Raw genomic sequence first — 21,119 nt, forward strand, 5'->3', positions numbered from 1 at the left:
CACAAGTGAAATCTTGTAGCAAAAGTTGAATAGACCAGCACGAGGGCAGTTTCACTTTTGGTATTTATTTTTCCTCTTAGAATTTGCACATCCATGCCTTCATTTCCCCTTGAAGTAACTTCAAGGGTAAGCTAGGGCTGTTATCATTAACTCCATGATTCTGCAAAGATAGGTCGCGGACAAGTGAAGTGTCTGTGCTGAGCAGTCCTGGGGCCAGATCCCAGGACTTAGGCCAGACTAGTTTCCTCCAAAATTCAGTGTCACGAGGGAGCGTGGAAGGATTAAACTCTCCTCGGATTAAGGAATTACCTGGAGGAACACAGGATTAATGAGGAAGATGGCTAGAAAGGCCACTTAGGAGTCTCCTCATCTTTTTAAGGTGATGTTTCAGAAAACAACCTACTCTACTAAGATTAAACAGCGAGGTAGAAACACAGCTGTGCCCAGAGCCCAGGATTTCTACCCACAAGGTAAGGGTATTTGTTGGGCAGAGGGTTGATTCCCACGTGCGCCCAGGGTAAAAACAGAGACACAATGACTTGGAAGAACAACTAAGTGCTTAGAAAGAGACAGGAGGATGAAAGTGGAGGGTTTCACCCCCTATCCCTGCAGCCCAAGCCCTCTCCTCACTTGTACAGGGGCCTGGCAGAGGGCCAGGAGGAGGGTATTGAGAAGTGCAGTATAAACCTCTGAGATTTATTGGCTGCTGCTTCTGAATATGGCCATCCTGCTGTGGCCTCTGGGGGGCATTTGCCGATGTAATCAGCCCAGAAAGAGAGTCATTCCAGCCAGGGGTGTAAATCACCCTTCACAAAGCTGGGAGAGAGACATGTGGCCCTAGATAAGGAAGGAGAGATGTGGCCTCTTGTGCCCTTTCCTCCCTTCTCCTGCCCAGGGGGAGCTAGTTCCTGAGCTGTAATGCACTTTAAATGGAGTTTGTTCTTCGTTTTAATCTCTATCTGCCCTGCCAGTCTTCCAGGAGAGCTGTGAAAGTGAACATCTGGCTCCTCAGCTTTTGTACAGGGCCTGTTTCCCCCACTACCTCCCTATGCCTTCTCCTCTAGTAAGGTCAGAAAGCTGTAGCTGGGCACAGAAAGCCCCCACTGTCCATTCCACTCTGGCAACGATTTCAAAATGGGATTTAAAAGCAAAGGGTAACTTGGGGAGCCTGGGTGGCTCAGTCGGTTAAGCATCTGCCTTCAGCTCAGGTCACAATCCCGAAGTCCTGGAATTGAGCCCCATGTTGGGTTCTCTGCTCAGCGTGGAGTCTGCTTCTCCCTCTCCCTCTGCTGCTCCCCCTGCTTCTGCTCTCTCTCACACACATAAATGAATAAAATCTTTAAAAAAAAAAAAAAGCAAAGGGAAACAATTTCAAAATTTTATTTATTTATTTGAGAGAGAGAGAGAGAGAACGCATGGCAGGGTGGCAGGGGGAGAAACTCAAGCAGACTCAGTGAGCATGGAGCCCGACTCGGGACTTGATCTCACAGCACTGAGATCAGCCCCGAGCCAAAACTAAGAGTCAGACGCCTAACCACCTGTGTCATCCAGGCACCCAAAATGGTAACCATTTCAGATGGTTGGGATGCTAGGAAACAGCTGAGAGACCTATGAATCAACAGAGGTTGAGGTGGGGGTAGTTAAGAGGTACCACCTTTGCTCTCCCCCTCTTTCAGCAGCCAAGCCCAATCAAGTTTGGGTGGGAGGATAGGCTGGGAAAAGGCATGTGTTCAGGATGTATGCTCTAAGTGTCTGTTCAGTGACATCCCCATGGAATGGACCAGGAAGGCAGGAACAAAGTCAAACTGCTAGGCTGAGAGGAATGCTCAATTCCACCTGTAACAGGCCAGCCTTTTTGTGAGAATGAGATGCTGGAGCGTCTTTCTATCTGGGCACTGGAGTAGAAAGCCTGACATCACTGAACCTTGGATGATGACTAGAAACCAAAGGTAGGGGAGGGATGAGGAAGCCTCTGTAAATAACTATGACTCCAACACTTATATTGACAGCTCTTCCAGCACACCCTCTCCCCACCAACCATGTCCCCTGTGACTGCCAACACCTGCTAGATAAGCAGCCTTGTCTTTGGGAACCTTGTGGATAATGACAAATGAGCCTGTCCCTTCTACAAAGATGATGCTATTCGGCCGTCATTCAATTCAATAAGGTCTTTTGAGACTGATTATGGATTCAACTTTGAACCAGGTGCAAAAATGATTAAGAGACAAACCCTGCCCTGGGAGACTTTGCAATCCACTGATTGGGCTCGACAGTCTAAAAACCTTGTATCCTACTCCACTTCATTTGTAATCATGGTTTTCTGCCTTCTATCAAGCCCTCTCTCACTGGAAGCTTTAATTCCTGCTGATACCCTCACCTAGGATGTTAGCAGTGTGCTGAATAGTTAAGAACACAAGCTTTGGGGCGCCTGGGTGGCTCAGCCATTAAGCGTCTGCCTTCGGCTCAGGTCATGATCCCAGGGTCGTGGGATCGAGCCCCACACTGGGCTCCCTGCTCCGCAGGAGGCTTGCTTCTCCCTCTCCTACTCCCCCTGCTTGTGTTTCCTCTCTCACCGTCTCTCTGTCAAATAAATAAATAAAATCTTAAAAAAAAAAAGAACACAAGCTTTATAGACTGTCTGGATTCAACTGCCATTTCCAACAAAGGCTGGATGACCTTGGGCACAGCACTTAATTTTTCTGTGCTTCAGTTTCTTCATGAGTAAAAATTTTTTTAAAAGATTTTATTTATTTATTTGACAGAGAGAGTGCGAGCAGGAACACAAGCAGGGAGAGTGGGAGAGGGAGAAGCAGGCTTCCCGCTGAGCAGGGAGCCCAATGTGGGACTCGATCCCAGGACCCTGGGATCATGACCTGAGCCGAAGGCAGACGCTTAACGACTGAGCCACCCAGGCGCCCCATGAGTAAAATTAATAACAGTATCTACTTCATATGACAGTTGTGAGGATTATATAAGTATATTGAGTAAAGAGTTTAGCATAGTGCCTGGCACAGAGCACGCACTGAATAAATGCTATCATTCCAGGTAGCGTGCAGGAGTTAATTTTTCTGTGAACTTGGCCTGCCACCACCACCAGACTTGCTGCTTTGGAGCTGGAGGCTACAGTACTTCTTTCTTTTGCTTAGTGGGCCAGACTGCATATAGGGATGGGAAAAAAGGGAATCATTCTCTACCTTGCCAGTCTTTTGAGGGAAGGGACAGTTTCATAATTGAATACCTGTGGTACTTAGAATTGAGAACCCCAGATATATGTTTAAAGGAATTGATGTTTCCTCAACATTTGCCTGAACTGAATGGGGAAAGGGAATCTTCCATACCTCCTCCCACTTTATACTCCTAATGAGGAAAGGAAAATGCTCCTCCCTTCTCTATGGCAGAGGTCAGCCAGGTCCTGGACTAAGACTGAAAACCATGTTTTTAGAAAGAACGGTTTCCAATCTTCATTTCTTGACTTTATGATGAACAAATACAGTCAGTGTTAGTGTAGAGCTAACCCGCTATATGCCTCATGCCAAGGTCTCTGGCCTGGGGTCTTTTTTTTTTTTAAGATTTTATTGCTTTGACAGAGAGAGACACTTTGAGAGAGGGAACACAGCAGGGGGAGTGGGAGAGGGAGGAGCAGGCTCCCCGCTGAGCAGGGAGCCCGATGTGGAGCTCGATCCCAGGACCCCGGGATCATGACCTGAGCCGAAGGCAGACGCTTAACGACTGAGCAACCCAGGCGCCCCTCCGGCCTGGGGTCTTAACCCTTAGCCTCATCTGCCAAGCCCAAGCAACCTTTACAGCCCTGACTTCTTAAGAATCTATAATTGAGGATCTTACATATTTAAAGTCTAATATGGTGTCAACTCTAGAAAGGCACACTGTTCTTTGATGAGGATTTGGTAACAGCAAATCCATTCAGGGTATGGACACTGGAGCCATACTGTCTAGGTTCGAACCCCAACTCCACCGTTCATTAGCTGTGTGATCTTACACAAGCTACTTAATCCCTCTGTGTCTCAATACCTGTATCTGTAAAATGTGCAAAATAATAAGTACCTGCCTCACAGAATTGTTGTGAAAATTAGTTTGTATATATAAAATGAGTTCATAAAAAGTCTTGCATATAGTAAGCCCTGAAAAATGTTAGCTACTATTATTTTTTTTAAAGATTTTATTTATTTATTTATTTGAGAGAGAGAGAGAGAGAGAGAGAAACAGCATGAGAGGGGAGAGGGTCAGAGAGAGAAGCAGGGTCTCCGCCGAGCCGGGAACCTGATGTGGGACTCGATCCCAGGACTCCGGGATCATGACCTGAGCCAAAGGCAGTTGCTTAACCAACTGAGCCACGCAGGCGCCCATTAGCTACTATTATTATTCCTAAAAATAACATGAATCAAATTGCATGGCACCTATGCAATGGGAGGATATTATAAGAAATTATATAGGCAAATGGTGCCTTTTAGGCAAATACAATTTTTTTCACAAAATAGATAAACTAATTAAGCCCTAGTTTTTGTTTTGCAACTCAGAATTTCCACTTAAGATTACTGAAATGTGAACATGTGTACCAGTCTCTTCTTTGGGGGTGGGGGTTGGTTCTACTTTTCTGGGGAGAATGATCAGGAAATGACCCACTAGGTTAGGCAGTGAATCCAGGGACCCCCTCCTCATACCTGGAGGTGGAGGTGCTTCAAACATTTTCCTCCTCAGGCCACCAGGAGTACATGCTTGGCAGGTTAAGTATGTGGGGGTGGTACAGAGGAGCAGCATCTCCCCCTCAGCCATCTGCACCTACTGTGGAAACAGCTTTTTGCTCCTTTCGCTCTGAGTTCAAGGGCTCAGGGAGAAGGCCAGGTAGCTTCCCTCTGGACAGAGGCAAGAGCAGGCGGTGGAGGCTGCGGGCCCCAGAAGCTGTGTTAAAGAATGCAGCAGTGCCCTCTGCTGGGAGGCACATGCATGGCACTCCCGGAGAAGAGCCCTGGCCAACCTTCCAAACATCAGTCCACTAACAGCCCTTCTTCCCTCCCACTCACTGAAAAAAGGTCTCCCTGCTCCAGAACTCGGGAAGAGGTCACTTTTGTCTCTATTCTGTCTCATCCAGGCTTCAGAGATCTTTGTCCTTTTCTAGTCCTGGGCTAGCACTCCCACTAGGTTAGTGTGGGAGAGTGACAACGTTTAGTCAATTCCACTGCCACCGCAGGCCATAGGGCTGTATCTCACTACGAAGACGAAAACCTACTTGCCTTAAGAGCTCTAAGAACGGAAAGCATGGGATAGTGCTGAAGAATGTACTTTAAAAGGTCTTCCTAAAAAAAACAAGTAAATTAAAGGTCTTCCTTAAGTCTAACAGCTCTTGTTTGCTACTTTTCTATCCTTTTATTCCTATCTTCAGACAGAACATATCTCTGCTTCCAACTATCCCAAGTCATCTCTGTGAGATGTAAAATGAAGTCAAGGAAAGAGCTGGGAAATGGGAAAAGTCAAAATTCCATTGAGGTTGTAGATAAGCAATCTTTTAAAGCCCAACTCACCTATAACCTGATTTAGAGATGCCAATCACCTTGGTTTTCTGTGCCTAGTTATCACAGAGTGCTGAGTGTGGGGCACACTTTTAAGGTAACGCATACTTGGAATGGTCCAGGAAAGGAAAGCTGAGATATTGCTAAAGAATACAACTTGAAAGGTTTTCCTTAAGGGGCGCCTGGGTGGCTCAGTTGGTTAAGTGAGCCCTGCCTCAGGCTCTGAGCTGGGCAGGGAGATTCTTTCTCTCTCTCCCTCTCCCCCCTACCCCACCCCTCGCTTAAAAAAAAAAAAAAGAAAAAAGAAGAAAAAAAGCTTTTCCTTAATTCCAGAGCAGTGGTTTTCAAGCCTCAGCATGCATCAGAATCACCTGAAAGGGAAAAAATTTAAAACCCCAAATTCGGAGCCCTCAGAGGTTTTGATTTAGTGGGTCTGCTGTGAGGCCTGAAAATTTACATTTCAAACAAGTTCAGATGATCCCTATGGTCCAGGGCCCAAATCTGAGAACCACTGGTCTAGAGAGAAGCACCTCGGCCTCAGCTATAAATCAAGATTGTTACACCTTTGTCTGAAGGAGACTAATTTGGTGATTTTTTTTTTTTTTAAGATTTTATTTATTCATTTCAGACACAGAGATACAGAGAGAGAGAGAGAGAGCATGAGCAGGGGGAGAGGCAGAGGCGGGCTCCACGCTGAGCCAGGAGCCCGATGTGGGGCTCCATCCCAGGACTCCGGCATCATGACCTGAGCCGAAGGCAGACGCTTAACCATCTGGGCCACCCAGGCGCCCGGTGATCTCTTTCTTACAAAGATCTTCTAGGAGTAGACTGGGCTCACAATCAAATCTCTCATTCTGCAGTGTTTATTTTCCCATTTAAGAAAAAGAGAGAAGGAAACAAAGAAGGCAAGTACAGAGAAAGAAGATGGGCACAGGCAGAAGACCAGGGAAAGCGCTGGCTGGCTTGTGGGAAGACAAGTCTAAATGGGAAGAGAATGCAAACACTTCCTGAAGCAACAAATTGCCATATAACTCAAGGCTACAGCCTTCTAGAGCTGGCTCCAGGACTCAGTCACCAGCCAGCAGCTCTGCTAAAACCAACACCCAGGCCTGGAATTTCATTAGCTTGGCAGCTTGTTGGTTTGCAGACATCTTTTAACAATCTTGGGTTTAGCCACATACAACATGGCCTCTTTCTGGTCAGCATTTCTACAGTGTCTTTTGGTGACTCCTAGACAGCCAACTACTGACCCACTATCATGGGCTCACATCCTTCACCAGTAAGGCAATCTGCTCCTGCAGCTGCCGCTCTCCTTCCCATGCTTTGCTCTGGCTTTGACACCTCAGCAGCTCAGCCTTATGGTCTTGATGATGCATAGGGCAGTAGCTCTGTGGTTCACACAGCTCCTGAAAGGTAGGGGACAAAGTAAGGGATACTCTAGTTCCAGAACTTCCTACGAGGTATAATAGAGATGCTGCTGGTGGTAGCTAAGAAGGAGGAGTTTCCTCTCAGAGGGCTTTGCAGGCCGTTGAAGTTGCGTGCTCATGATGGCTCCCCCCAAACCTGAGCTCTCCTGTTGCCCCATGTGCCCCATCCTTTACCGTATATTCTGGAAAGAAGTCTTTGTAGCCCCCTTTGAGGATATATAGTTCTGGGTAGTACAATGCAGGATACTGGTTCAGAGCCCTGTCCTCTTCTCTCAGAGAGCGGCACCTTTAAAAAAAACCCAGAGGTGGGTGGGTGGAAAGAAGCAAGGTCAGGATTCCATGTGCCATTCACTGGGGAGGGGAAAGAAGAAAAAAAGACTATGGGTAACCCAAAAGGACCTCTAGATCTGTCTTTGCAAAACAAGACTCAAGCAGTCACTCTTTCTCCTCCTCATTCCCAATCCTTTTTCCTTCACTGCTCTAAACTTTTAAATTGTGGAAACCTTTCTTTCTACCTCCCTAACCTTTAAACTACAATGGAAAGAATGCATTCATTCATTCCAGCCTCTGTCTGAACTGGTCTGGGAAGGTTCTCTGGTTTTAAGTCCCAATTCAAGGGCCATTTCTAACACCCACCCAAACCCATGTAGACACTCACATTCGGGGACCCCTCTCTGAGGAGAATTCACAGTGGAATATGATGATTATTCTTTTCCGGGTGTCCAAAGGGACAATGGGCTTCTTCAGAAAGAAGTCATACAGTTCTTCCTGACTGTACAAGTTTAAGGCTCCCTGTAGAAAAATTTCAGTATTTTCTTAAGGGGCTGTGGATAGTTCCAACACTTAGAAATAACTGGGATACCATCTTGGGATATTTGGGCCAGGAAGTCTAGACTGTAAGCACTTTCAGGGCATAAGATCTAATTATATCTCTGTGTCTATCCCCAAGGTCTACCATGAGCTTGGCATGTAGTAGGTACTCAATAAATGTTTGTAGATCTGACCCCCCCCTTAAATCTGTAGGAATCATTGTAAGAATGTCTATGAGTGTCTGCAAAGTGCTTCTCAGTCTTTGGATTAATATTTTATTTCCAAGTAGGAGCCCTTGGCTCCAACGGAATAAAGGGAGATTGGTCTAGGAGGGAAAGGGAAAGTAAATTGCCCAAGGTATACAGAATTAGAACAGGAATGAGGACTGGCAGCCTTGATGTGCTCCAAAAGTAGAACCTCTGCCTTGGTTCTGGAGTTCATAGGACTTTTGTCCACAGACTCTTCTCATTAAAGAGCTACCTCCAGCCCCTCCCCTCTAATGTCCCCAATGTAACCTCACCTGGATGTGTCCTCCCAGGTATTCATATGGATAGCGGCAATCGATGATATAAAACTTCTCAATCAGACTCTGGAACTTCCCTGACAGTAAGGCAGCCACCTACACAGAAACATTCCCTATCACTCTGGGAGATAAGAGTCAATCACACAATTCCTGATTTGTACTCCCTTTGGTCACCCAGGATTCCACTGTATGCCCAGTCTCCAAAGGTCCCCTATATTTGAAATGGGGCAATGATTCATCCCTACCACTCATTCAAGAGGATAAAATATGAAATGGTCTTTTTGGAGCACCAAAATAGCTGGTATTGCGAAGACACCAGGTAAAAGCATATTCAAGGCACTCATCTGGAGGCAGGCATGGCTACAATCAGCCTCTCAAAAGACACCCAAGGACTTCTGTAGTAGTACAGGTAGCAGCAAGCGATTCCAACTTTGCAAGAAGAAATGGGAAATGGTTCCATCATAAAGGAAGAAAACAAGTCTTTCAGAAAAGGATATGGAAGGAAAGGGTTGATATCCTTAAGCTACTTGTAGGAGTATACATTGATTTAACCTTTCTGGGGCGAACTTTGTAATGTAAATGTAATTACACTTTGACTCAGCAATTTCTTTCCCAACATCTTTAGTGAACAGAAAAGTACGCAAAGATGTGGCACAATAATATTCACCTTAGCCATTATTTTAGGTTATCAAATAACTTAAATATTAGTTAGCTTAAGTTATCCAATAATTTAAAGTTACAAATAACTTAAATATTCAAAAATAAAGGGGCACCTGGGTGGCTCAGTCATTAAGCATCTGCCTTCAGCTCAGGTCATGATCCCAGGGTCCTGGGATCGAGTCCCACATCGGGCTCCCTGCTCGGCAGGAAGCCTATTTCTCCCTCTCCCACTCCCCCTGCTTGTGTTCCTGCTCTCGCTATCTCTCTCTCTGTCAAATAAATAAAATCTTAAAAAAAAAAAATCAAAAATAGGGGTTTGGTTAAATTATACACGCCAATATAATAGAATATTATATAGTCATTAGAAGGATAATATAGATTTGTTTCACTGAGGTAGAAAGATGTTTACAATGTCTTGCTAACTTCAACACTACATGGTCATTATAATCCTATTTTTATCAAATATATTCCAGAATAAAATCTGGAAGGCCATAAGGAAAATATTACCAGTGGTTATCTCTGGTGGTGAGATTATGGGTAGGGGACCAAATAATTATTGCACAAACTAGGACACTTTTGAGAGTGAAAGAGAATACTATTAATAATTACCATGCGCTGAAAAGTGTCAATGGGATTGTAATACTAAATCAGGATGTGAGATCGCCCAAACTGAGTGATTTTGACTATTTTCCTTCCCTCCCTTCTTTCCTTGCTTGCTTTCTTCCATAACAATTATCTATCATTTGTTTAATTAAAAACAAAGGCAAAAGAATGGGATAAATGGGAGTTCTTTAACACAGCTTCAGCTGAATGAGGAGCCTATGTGAGTGGACACAGTGAAGTACAATGGAAGCGGGGATTTTAGGGACGGAACAGAACAGATGGTACCTTATGTAACCAGGTACCATCTCCAGAAATCTGCTTACTGTTTCTGGGTTGACGTACTTCAGATCCTGGTGTCTCCCTGACACGGTTGGCAGCACACATACCTAGAAATACCCAAGAACTGAAATAACAGCAAGTTTTCTACACCCCAGTTTGAGATCAAAGACCTATATATTGCCCTTCTTTCCAAATGACCTTTTAAAACTCCATGTGGGGTGGGCCTGGGTTGAGTTTTTGACTCTTCATTTCAGCTCAGGTCACGATCTCAGGGTTGTGATATTGAGCCCCGTGATGGGCTCTGCACTGGGCATGGAGCCTGCTTAAGATTCTTTCTCTCCCTCTTCCACCACCCTGGCCCCTGCTCTCTCTCTCTCGCTCAAAAAAATAATAAATTAAAAATAAAAAATAAAACCCCAGATGCCTTCAAAAGAATCAATGGTCTCTATAATGAGCATATGCAGCAATTCCATTTCTAAGAAGTGATTCTAAGTAATGAATTAAGGACTCACACAAAGTTTTAGATTTAGCTGCAAATATGCCCATCTTGGTATTGTTCATAAAGAAAAATTGTAAACGTAAATATCCTACAAGAAATTATGAGCAGGGTTGCCTGGCTGGCTCAGCTGGTACAGCATGCTCAACTCCTGATTGTGGGGTTGTGAGTTCAAGCCCCAGAATGGGTGTGGAGATTATTTAAAAATAAAAAATGTAAAAAAATTTTTTTAAAAATTATGGGCAGCCAAAAAAATGAAATACTGTACTATTAAAAATTATGAAATGGTGAAGCAGAACTGTTTATTGACATGAAAGATGTTCCTGATACATTAAATGATGGGGGAAAAAAAACAGTGGATCACAAAACAGTATAAATCATTTTTTGTGAAAGAACAAAAAAATGTATTTGGTTATGTGCATGTGTGTTTGTGAAAATACATAGAAAAAAGTCTGGAGGAATATGTACCAAGATGTTAAAAGCAATAATATTTTTAAAAGACTTGAGGTATATTTCATTTTCTACTTTTTCTGTAATGACCAAGTATTATTTACATAATTTTAATTAAAAAAAAAGAAAAAAGTAAAAAGCCTCATACCTTCCCCAGTGCTCTGCATTTTCCCAGAATGAATAAGAAATACTTTCTCACTGGAAAGGCTTAGGGTCTAAATCTACCACCATAGCATCTTCAGTTTATCAAATAGTCCTTGGTGAGGATGCATAATTATACCTAGTGTCTTCTTCAAGCAAAGAAAAAAAGACTCAGATCCAAAATGACTCAATGGAATATAAGATGAATATAACCAAACTCACCTTGGAGAAATCACCAATCAGAGAGCCCTGGTTAGAATCTTCCTCCAGCATCTGAGTGATATTAATGTCACAGAGAGAGACTGTCTTCTTTAGACCTAAGCCCTGAGGATGACAAGATGCCCCCCACCGCCAATTCTCATGTTAAAGGTTTAAAACCCAGGAGAGGAAGGAGTGGAGACTTATTAAAAATACACACACCCTTTGGAAAAAAAAAAAATGCACAAAGATTTGGCTGTAAAAATGAATATCCCAGCAAGTTTATAATAGAGAAAGATTACTAATAAATAACAGTCTTGGTTAAACAGATCATATTTCACATTATAGATTACTATTATGCAATAAAAAGTTATGTTGTAGATTAATTTCATTGACATGAAAATAAGTTCATGATATCCTTAAGAAAGTGAGAAAACTCATACTTTGTAATATCACTTTAATAAAAGAAAAAAGTCTGCACCAAAGAGTTTAGAAAAACATACACCAAGTGTTGACGATAATTATCTCTGGCCTATGGGATTATGGGCATTTCACAATAGCTTCTTTTGTTTATGTATAAATTCTATACTATCATATGCTGATTTTATAAAATAGTATTCAGATTTTTTTTTTTAAAGGAGGGGTAGGGAATGACAGCTAAATTTTTCAAAAGTTGCCTCCCACCAAACCAGTATGCTCCCTGATGCTGTTTCTGTCAGAATGCAGGTAAAACAGCTGTAAATATCCTTACCATTCCCGGTTTCCTTGTGTCCTCTCAAATCTTATAAAAGAAGGTTGGGAAGACAGTATGCCAACACCATTTCCAAAAGTGTAATATAACAGATATTTATTGTTAAATATTTTATATATGGGTACAGATGTAAAAAAGACAAGAAAGACATAAAGAACAAGGAGATAAAAGTAAAAGTAATGAGAAAGAAGACAAGATATCCTAAAGCAACCCTCATAACAAAAAAGCAGAGAACACAATGAGATAGAAGATTAAATAGATTCTCATCTTAAAAAGTTCTTACCTTCCTGAGCTCTTTGTGGCTAGAACAATACTCCTTTTTTTCTTTATCTGGTACTGGGTTGTCCTTGAATTTTACCACCCGCTTCAGTCTTGGCCTGTTCAAATTCTCTGGCAATGAAGGGGAGCGATACAAGGAGCTTCTATTCAGAGATGCCTGTATGGGAATATCAACCCCATATGTTCTTATTCCTCTAAGTGTGTCTGCATGCCAGCAGCATGAACATCTCCTGCAAACTTGTTGGAAATGAAGAATCCTAGATGTTGAGCCTCACCCCAGACCTACTGATTTAACATCTGCATTTTAGCAAGCTGCACCAGTGATTTCTAGCAACAATCAAGTTTGATAGGCAAAACCCTAGGTAAGCAACCACTCTTCCCCTCCTCATTAACATCTTTCTCCTCAGAGTGCATCCTATTCCATCTCCACAAGATGTATTAAATCTAGCCAAACCAAATTCACCACCTAACCATCTTATATGTACCAATTCTTGTAGGAGAAAGCAAATGTAAGCTCAGTTCCTCCAGTCAAGTGAAAACCAAACAAACAAACCTAATCCCACAGTTTCTCTATGGGATCCTAAGACTCTAACAATCAAGATTTAAGGACCCCAACAAAATTGAAGATGACAAACCAAAAAGGTCAGCCTACTTTGTAAAAAAAATACTAAGCAGCAAGAGTATGTGTCACTTTTTTGGGGTAGTAGTTTCTTTGAAGGAGAAAGGAAAAAAAGTAACTCAGCTTTCTTATAAAGCAGGTTGTTAATGGGAAAGAAAAACAGCAAAATAAGCATCATGCAAGGGAAAAGGGAACACCAGAATCCAGTATCAGGATGAACATTTTGGGATTGATATTATGAAGCCCATCAGGAAAAAATGGATTAAATACCATAAAGAACTGGCCTTGGAAGTTACTCAGACTAAAGTGCAAAAAGAGGGACTACTGTCTCCCTGAAAGCCATGATTTGAGTGTTATAAACAGAGGCAGGGAGATATAGTAAATGACCTCTGATAACAACTTCCAACTAACCTAAGATTCTTTTTTTTAATTTTAATTTTAGTTATCTCTATATCCAACGTGGGGCTTGAACTCATGACCCCGAGATCAAGAGTCCCATGCTCTATTGACTGAGCCAGTCAGAGACCCTTCAACTAATCCAAGATTCTTATTCTCTATTCCCAGATACCTTCTACCTCTGCCCTACACGAAAGGCAGAAGTTCCTACTTTATACACTCACCTCGCTAACTACTATGGATTGATTTAGAAGGGGGGCTAGATAATAACAGAGCCACAACTAGAAAACAAGTAGATGGTCAATGGTTTCTGGGAGAATACAATAAAAACACCAATATTTTACTTTATAATAACTGTATCTATTACAGTGTTTGTCACATCTGTGGTCCCATCTAAAGGAAACTCCATTGTTCCTGGTACCAGCTGAAGGTATAGTTCACCTTTTACATACCAATATTTTACACCTACCTGTCCCCTTAGATCCCTGCCAGTCAACTCCCTATGTCCCCACAACCCTACCCAGAGCCACTGACTGGCCCAGAGTGCTGTTTCGACATATCCATTTAGTAGCCTAGAACATGTAAAAATAATCTGGGCTAACTAAGTTCTCTCTCCTGGGAATCTAACTTAGAAAATGGCAAAATAATTAGGCAGCAACAGAAGCCAAAACTTAAAAGGAAAAGCTAAAAGATAGAGTCAAAGCCATGATGCCAATGATGAATGCATGGATGAACCAAAGTTACAGTGGCAGAAGAGATGCAGTGAAAGATTGAGGAACAGGCTAGCCGGACTTCTTGACAGACTTCCCTTCATATAACTTCAATTTTGCCCTGAGAAGAAGGCAGGAAGAAGCCAGATCAGAATTTCAAATTTGATGGCCTTAGTGCAAACTTTGTTTTTCTTAACCAAAAGAGCTGCTCTAGAACACACCAAATTACTAAGCTAAGGGCTCATTGTATTTTATTTTATTATTTTTTAAAAGATTTATTTATTATTTTAGCTGGGGGGAGGGTCAGAGGGAAAGGGAGAGAGAGAATCACAAGCAGACTCCCCGCTGAGTGAGGAGCCGGCTACAGGGCTCAATCCCCGGCTGGACCTCATGACCCTGAGATCACAACCTGAGCCAAAATCAAGAGTCAGACACTCAACCAACTGAGCCATCCAGGCACCTCTAAGGGCTCATTGTAAAGAGTCTGGAATGAATTAGCTACTAAGGAAAACATTTCCATTTTTTAGTATTATATCTGAGAGATCTTTATCTAACCCATAGTCACAGAAATTTTCTCTTATGTTTTGTTCTTCAGATGTTTTATAGTTTTAAAATTCATATTCAGGTCTATTATATCCATTTTGTACTAATTTCTGTATAAGGTATAAGGTATGGATTGAGGTTTTTGTTTTTCATATAGATTTTCAATTGCTCCAGCACAATTTGTTGAAAAAGACTTTTCTCCATTTAATTGCTTTGTATCTTGGTCTAATTATCAACTGACCATATACGCATGAGTCTATTTCTCAAATCTCTGTTCTCTTGCATCAACGCTTTAGGTTTCTGGTAGCTATTATCATGGTGATAATGAAGCCGATAAACATCTTTATGGGTTTCATATGGTCTAAAGGCAGGAATCCAGAAATAAATGATAGGAGAAAACTACTTTAACAAACAGAAACAGCCACTACTGTTCTGACAGATTCTTTCCAAAACATTTATATAAAAACAAATGGCAACTTACTGCAAAGAGCATACGTGTTTGGTCAGGAAGGGATGATGATAGTGAAGATACTGTAGCTTTGTCTAGTCACAAGTTTCCCAGTTCTCAGAAGCTGGGGTTGGGGGGGGAACCCAGGACCAGCTGGCTTAGATTGCATTCAACATCTACCCATTAGAGACTTTCCTTCTTTAAGGACTCAATCAACGCTTTCAATATCTGGGAGTTTTAAGCATTGAAAAGGCCAGGAAGAAGAAAAGGAAACTTGCGAAGCTCAGTTCTACCTGCAGATTTTATAAAAAGGTTTAAATAAATAATCATTGTTTTGTAAACTGAGGAGACATCACCATTGCCTCATGGCCTACACACTCTTCAACACACATAGACTTGCTTCTGTTTGTACCACTCTACCGCTCTTGTCAAGGTTCTCAATGATCTTCATTTCATGTCACCATATCTGACAGTCACTTCTTTAGACATCTATTTTTCTGAACTTCATAGTGGCGTCCACTGAGTTGGCTACTGCCTTCTTCCTTGGCTTCAGTGGCACCTCCTAGTTTAGTTTAGTGCTAGTACAGGCAACCCCTTAACTAAAAGAACCATGATGATTCTACCTCTCTGTTGCTCCTTCTCAGTCTTCTTTGTTGGGCCTCCTCATCTACCAAACCTCTAATAGATGTTGGATTCATCAGGGTTAGGTCCTGGCCCTTTTTTATCCCCTCACTTTTGCCTTACATGATTTTTTCTACCTGTGAATTCAGATTTTCCCTCTATACAGATGACTCTCAAATATTTATTTCCAATCAAAACTTCTGCTTTTATTTCCAGATTTCCTTTTTTTTTTTAATTTTATTTATTTATTTCAGAGAGAGAGAGAATGAGAGAGAGAAAGCACGAGAGGGAAGAGGGTCAGAGGGAGAAGCAGACTCCCCGCCAAGCAGGGAGCCCGATGTGGGACTCGATCCCGGGACTCCAGGATCATGACCTGAGCCGAAGGCATTCGCTTAACCAACTGAGCCACCCAGGCGCCCTTATTTCCAGATTTCCATATCCACATACTTGATTGACAATTTCTGAGTACCTAATAGGTGAGAGAGCAGTGAATAAGGGAGTGGGAGAAACAAATATATGTACTATGAGCTTTTATGTAGTGACATGTTCTATAGGTAAAAAATAAAGGAGAATGAAAAGATAGGAAACATATTTGGGTGGAAAGCTTGTCAGGAAAGGCCTTTCTGATAAGATGACATATGTGGAGAAATGAGACTAAATTGAGGGAAAAAATCCTGTTTTGCCTAGGGGAAGAATGTTCCAGGCTGAAGGAACAACAAATGCAAAGGCCCTGGTGAGAATAGCAAGGCCAGTAACAACCACATTTGGTATGGTACCACTTTGGTATGGTACTGAAGCATAAACCAGCTAAACCTAACAGACATCAACAGAACACTGTACCCAACAATAGAATGTACATTCTTCTCAAATACACATGAAATATTCTCCAGGATAGATCATACACACTAGGTCATAAAACAAGCCTCAATAAATTTTAAAGGACTGAAATCATACAAAGTATGTTCTCTGACCACAATGGAGTCAACAGAAAAAAAATCTGGAAAATTTGGTTAGGTGGAAATTAAACAACACAATCCAAAATAACCATTGGGTCAACAAAGATCTTAAGGGAAATTGGAAAATACTTTTGGATGAATAAAAATGAAGACACGGCACAGCAAAATTCATGTAAGGATAAAGCTAAAGTAGTGTTTAAGTGAAAATTTACAGCTGTAGGGGCGCCTGGGTGGCTCAGTCGTTAAGCATCTGACTTTGACTCAGATCGTGGTCCCAGGGTCCTGGGATGGAGCCCCACATCGGGCTCCCTGCTTGGCGGGAAGCCAGCTTCTCCCTCTCCCACTCCCCCTACTTGTGTTCCCTCTTTCACTGTGTCTCTCTCTGTCAAATAAATAAAATCTTGAAAAAAAAAAAGAACAAAAAATTTACAGCTGTAAAGGGCCATAACAGAAAAAAGAACAATCTCAAGACAATGACCTAACGTTCCATCAAAAAAGAAACTAAATCCAAAGCAAGCAGAATCAAGGAAATAAAGAGTACAGCAAAAACTCAATGAAGTAAAGAACAGAAAAACAAAAGGGAAAACAACAGAACCAAAAGCTTATTCTTTGAAAAGATCAACAAAATTGATAAACTTTTAGCTAGACTAACCAAGAAAAAAAGAGAGAAGACTCAAATTACTAAAATTAGGAATAAAAGAGGGAACATTACTAGCAATTTTTCAGAAATAAAAAGGATCATAGGGGATACTATGAACAACTATATACCAATGAATAAGAAAACTCAGATTAAATGGGCAAATTCCTGAAAAGACAAAAACCACTGAAACTGACTTAAGAGGGAACAGAAAATCTGACCAGACCTACAAAAAGTAGAGATTGAATTAGTAATTTAAAAACTTCCCACAAAGAAAAGCCCAGGTCCTGGGGCACTTGGGTGGCTCAGTCGTTAAGCGTCTGCCTTCGGCTCAGGTCATGATCCCGGGGTCCTGGAATCGAGCCCCGCATCGGGCTCCCCGCTTGGCGGGAAGCCTGCTTCTCCCTCTCCCACTCCCCCTGCTTGTGTTCCTGCTCTCACTCTCTCTCTCTCTCTCTCTCTCTCTCTGTCAAATAAATAAATAAAATCTAAAAAAATAAAAAATAAAAAAATAAAATCTTAAAAAAAAAAAAAAAAGAAAAGCCCAGGTCCTGATGGCTTTACTGGTGAATTTGCCCTAACATTAAAGGAAAAAAAACAAAAAAAAAAACCACACCAATTCTACACAAATTCTTCCAGAAAATTTAGAATGAGAGAATTCTTTCCAAATGATGAAAGACATTACAAGGAAAACAAAACACTAATAATTATATCTCTCATGAACAGAAATACAAAAATTCTCAATAAAATTTCAGTAAATCAAATCCAACAACATATAAAAAGGAAAATACATCATAACCAACTAATGTTATCACAGGAATGCAAGGTTGCTTTACCATTCTAAGATCAATGTAATTGACATATTAATAGATTAAAAAAAAGAAAACTCAGATGATAATCTCAACAGATGCAGAAAAAGCATTTGACAAAATCTATTATCTGTTCCTGCTAAAATCTCTTAGCAAACTGAGACCAGAAGGGAACTTCTTCAGCCTGACAAAGAGCATCTCAAGGAAGCCATCACTAGAGGTGCCTGGGTGGCTCAGTTGGTTAAGCAGCTGACTCGATCTCAGCTCAGGTTTTGATCTCAGGGTTATGAGTTTGAGCCCTGCATTGGGCTCCATGCTGGGTGTGGAGCCTACTTTGGAGAGGAAAAAAAAAGAGGGGGCACCTGGGTGGCTCAGGTGGTTGAGCATCTGACTCTTGGTTTCGGCTCAGGTCATGATCTCAGGATTGTGTGGGGCTCCCTGCTTAGCATGGAGTCTGCTTGAGATTCTTCTTCTTTTTTTTTTTAATGATTTTTATTTATTTATTTGTCAGAGAAAGAGAGCACAAGCAGGGGAAGTGGCAGGCAGAGGGAGAAGGAGGCTCTCCTACTGAGCAAGGAGCCCGATGTGGGACTCAATCCCAGACTCCCGGGATCATGACCTGAGCTAAAGGCAGACACCTAACCGACTGAGCCACCCAGGCATCCCATCTCCTTGAGACTCTTTCCCTCTCCCTTCTCTGCTCCTCCCCCTACTTGCGCTCTTTCACTTTCTCTCTTTCTCTCTCTCAAATAAATAAATAAAATCTTTAAAAAAAAAAAAGAAACTCATAATTAACATCATACTCAATGGAGAAAAACTGGATGCTTTTCCCAAAAGATCAGGTACAAGGCAAAGTGTTCTCAATCATTTTTAAGATTGCAAAGGAGTGCTGATACCAAAGAATTGGAGAAGTATTAATCTAGGAGAAAGGGGAAAACTGCTAATACGGGAAGGAGAAAAAGAGAGCAGATTACTCCAGGAGCAGACAAGAGGGGATGCTTCCATGCGACTCAGGGGTTTTGCAAAATCTTTACAATGACCTACAAGGCCCTAAATGACCTGTCCTGCTACCTACTCTCTGGCCTCATCTACCACTGTGCACCTGCTCACTTTGCTCCAGCCACACTGGCCTTTTTTCTGTTCCATGAACATGCCATGCACACTTCACTTCAGAAGTACTGCATTTGATCTTTCTTCTGCCTAGAAAAATTCATCCCTTCTGATTACTGTTTGGCTCCCTCACTGCTTCAGATGTCTGTTCAAACAGCTGCGAGGTCTTCTCTAATCTATACAACCTATCAAAAATATCAATTCCCACTCTACACCAGCCCAATCCAGGTACTCCCTATTCTCTTTACCCTGCCTTTTTAACATAGTATTTTACCAACTGTCATATTATAAATGTATTTGTTTATCTGTTTCCTCCTGACTAGAATGTAAGCTCTACAAGAGAATGGACTTTACTGCGGTGTTGTGTTCAGTACTGTATCTCTAGCATTACTGAATGAAGGAATGAATGAACAGGAGAAGTGCAGAGGGGGTGGGAGCTTCAGATAGGAGGAGGGACACTTATGCAGTATAACAAGAGGGATGGCAGTTATATGGGTATGAGAGCAGATAGGATGTTCTATTTGGTGAGAGAAGAAGGTAGTTTTCTTCTGACTGCTTCTGTTTTCCCTTTGAAATAAAAACACTTCAAATTCAACATGTCTAAAGTCATCCTTGATCCTATCCCTCCTTTACAACCTGTCTCTTCTGTATCCAAAATACCTTCTGAATCCATCCATTTCTGTCTCTGTAGCCACCTTAGTCCAGACTCCGACCAACCCTCCCTGAGACGACGCAAGAGCTTCCTATCTTACTCCAACCTGCTTCCAACGTACCCCCTCCTTCGAACTCTTAATCCTCTCTAATCCTTTCTTTATCCAGCAACAAGCGTGGTCTTCATAAAACAAACCAGGTCCTATTATTCCCCTGCTGAATATCTTCTAACGGCTTCCCAATGCACTTAGAATAAAATCCACACACTCACCATAGCCCTAAGGCCCTACATGATCTGTCTCCTGCTTGCCTCTTCTGTCCCACCTCAGGCAACTCTCCCCCTCCCTCACAATGGCTTCTCAGTTCCTTGTACACACCAAGATCTACTCAACCTTGGGACCTTTGCACCTACAATATTCCCTCCTCATGGAATGCTCTTGTCTCCAGTCATGTCATGTACGACCAACTCATCCAAGTTTGTCTGGGACTTTCCCAGTTTTAGCACTGAAAGGCCCAGGTCATAGGTGCCTCCTCAATGGCAGGCAAACTGGGACAGTTTATCAACCTGTTCTCAACTAAATATCTCTTGCTCAAGGAGGCCTTTCCTATTTATTCCCATTTATTTATTTATTTTTAAGGATTTTATTTATTTATTTGTCAGAGAGAGAGAAAGAGCGAGCACAAGCAGGGGGAGTGGCAGGTAGAGCAGGCAGAGGGAGAAGCAGGCTCCCCACTGAGCAGGGAGCCCAATGCGTTACTCAATCCCAGGACCCTGGGATCATGACCTAGGCCAAAGGCAGACACTTAACTGACTGAGCCACCCAGGCGCCCCTATTTATTCCCATTTAAAGGTCCCCTTCTATTAGTGTTTATCTCAGTCCCTTTTTTGTTTCCTTCATTACACTTAGACAATTTGCAATAATTAAATTATCTTGTCTCTTATGGCAGTCATTTGTAATTTGGCTAAAATTGGAGATTTAGTAAAATCTCAAATTCAGTGGGAGGTAGACCTGCTTCCTGATAAGGAGGCCAAAGGGGGACAGATATTCCCTTTTCCATTCTCTTATAATCAACCAGATATTCCTGACTGGACTTTGAAAATCGAAGAATAACACAAAAGCACAGGGCTGGCTGAGTCTTTTTTATGGTTGCAGCGTCACAGTAGAGAATATAGTAGGTGGGAACAAATGGTCCTGAGCAATACAGTCCAGCAGCAGGATGGATTACCTTCTGGGGCAGGGGGCCAGTAATGGTGACACTGAGTATCCAGCCAGTAGGTGGTGACATCCAAAGCACAATGACCCCACAGCAGCATTTGACCAGGCCTTACCTTGTTTTCCAGCCTTCCTGGTAATTCTGAATTCCTCAATACCCTCCAGAAAAATCCCTTTTCTGCCTGAGGTAACCAGAAATCAGTTTCTTTTATTTGCAACCAAGAACTCTAACTAGAACATCTATTAACCTGACAAACCTGAGT

General features: G+C 42.1%; 1 protein-coding gene across 6 annotated transcripts in view; it reads right to left on the bottom strand.

The window, feature by feature from the left end:
* Positions 1-6,247: 6,247 nt before the first annotated feature.
* Positions 6,248-21,119, bottom strand: part of CDC25C (cell division cycle 25C) — a 35,464-nt gene continuing 20,592 nt past the window's right edge. For all 6 annotated transcript variants that reach the window (XM_027606083.2, XM_027606080.2, XM_027606081.2 and 3 more), the window contains 7 exons: positions 12,147-12,299; positions 11,137-11,238; positions 9,872-9,934; positions 8,283-8,381; positions 7,611-7,744; positions 7,127-7,238; positions 6,248-6,931 (listed from right to left, as the gene is read on the bottom strand). In XM_027606083.2, coding sequence (XP_027461884.1) covers positions 6,782-6,931; positions 7,127-7,238; positions 7,611-7,744; positions 8,283-8,381; positions 9,872-9,934; positions 11,137-11,238; positions 12,147-12,299 — 813 coding nt within the window. In that variant the 3' untranslated portion in view covers positions 6,248-6,781. The remainder of the gene's footprint in view (positions 6,932-7,126; positions 7,239-7,610; positions 7,745-8,282; positions 8,382-9,871; positions 9,935-11,136; positions 11,239-12,146; positions 12,300-21,119) is intronic.

The sequence above is a fragment of the Zalophus californianus genome, chromosome 5 (genome assembly GCF_009762305.2).
Source record: "Zalophus californianus isolate mZalCal1 chromosome 5, mZalCal1.pri.v2, whole genome shotgun sequence".
NCBI lineage: Eukaryota > Metazoa > Chordata > Mammalia > Carnivora > Otariidae > Zalophus > Zalophus californianus.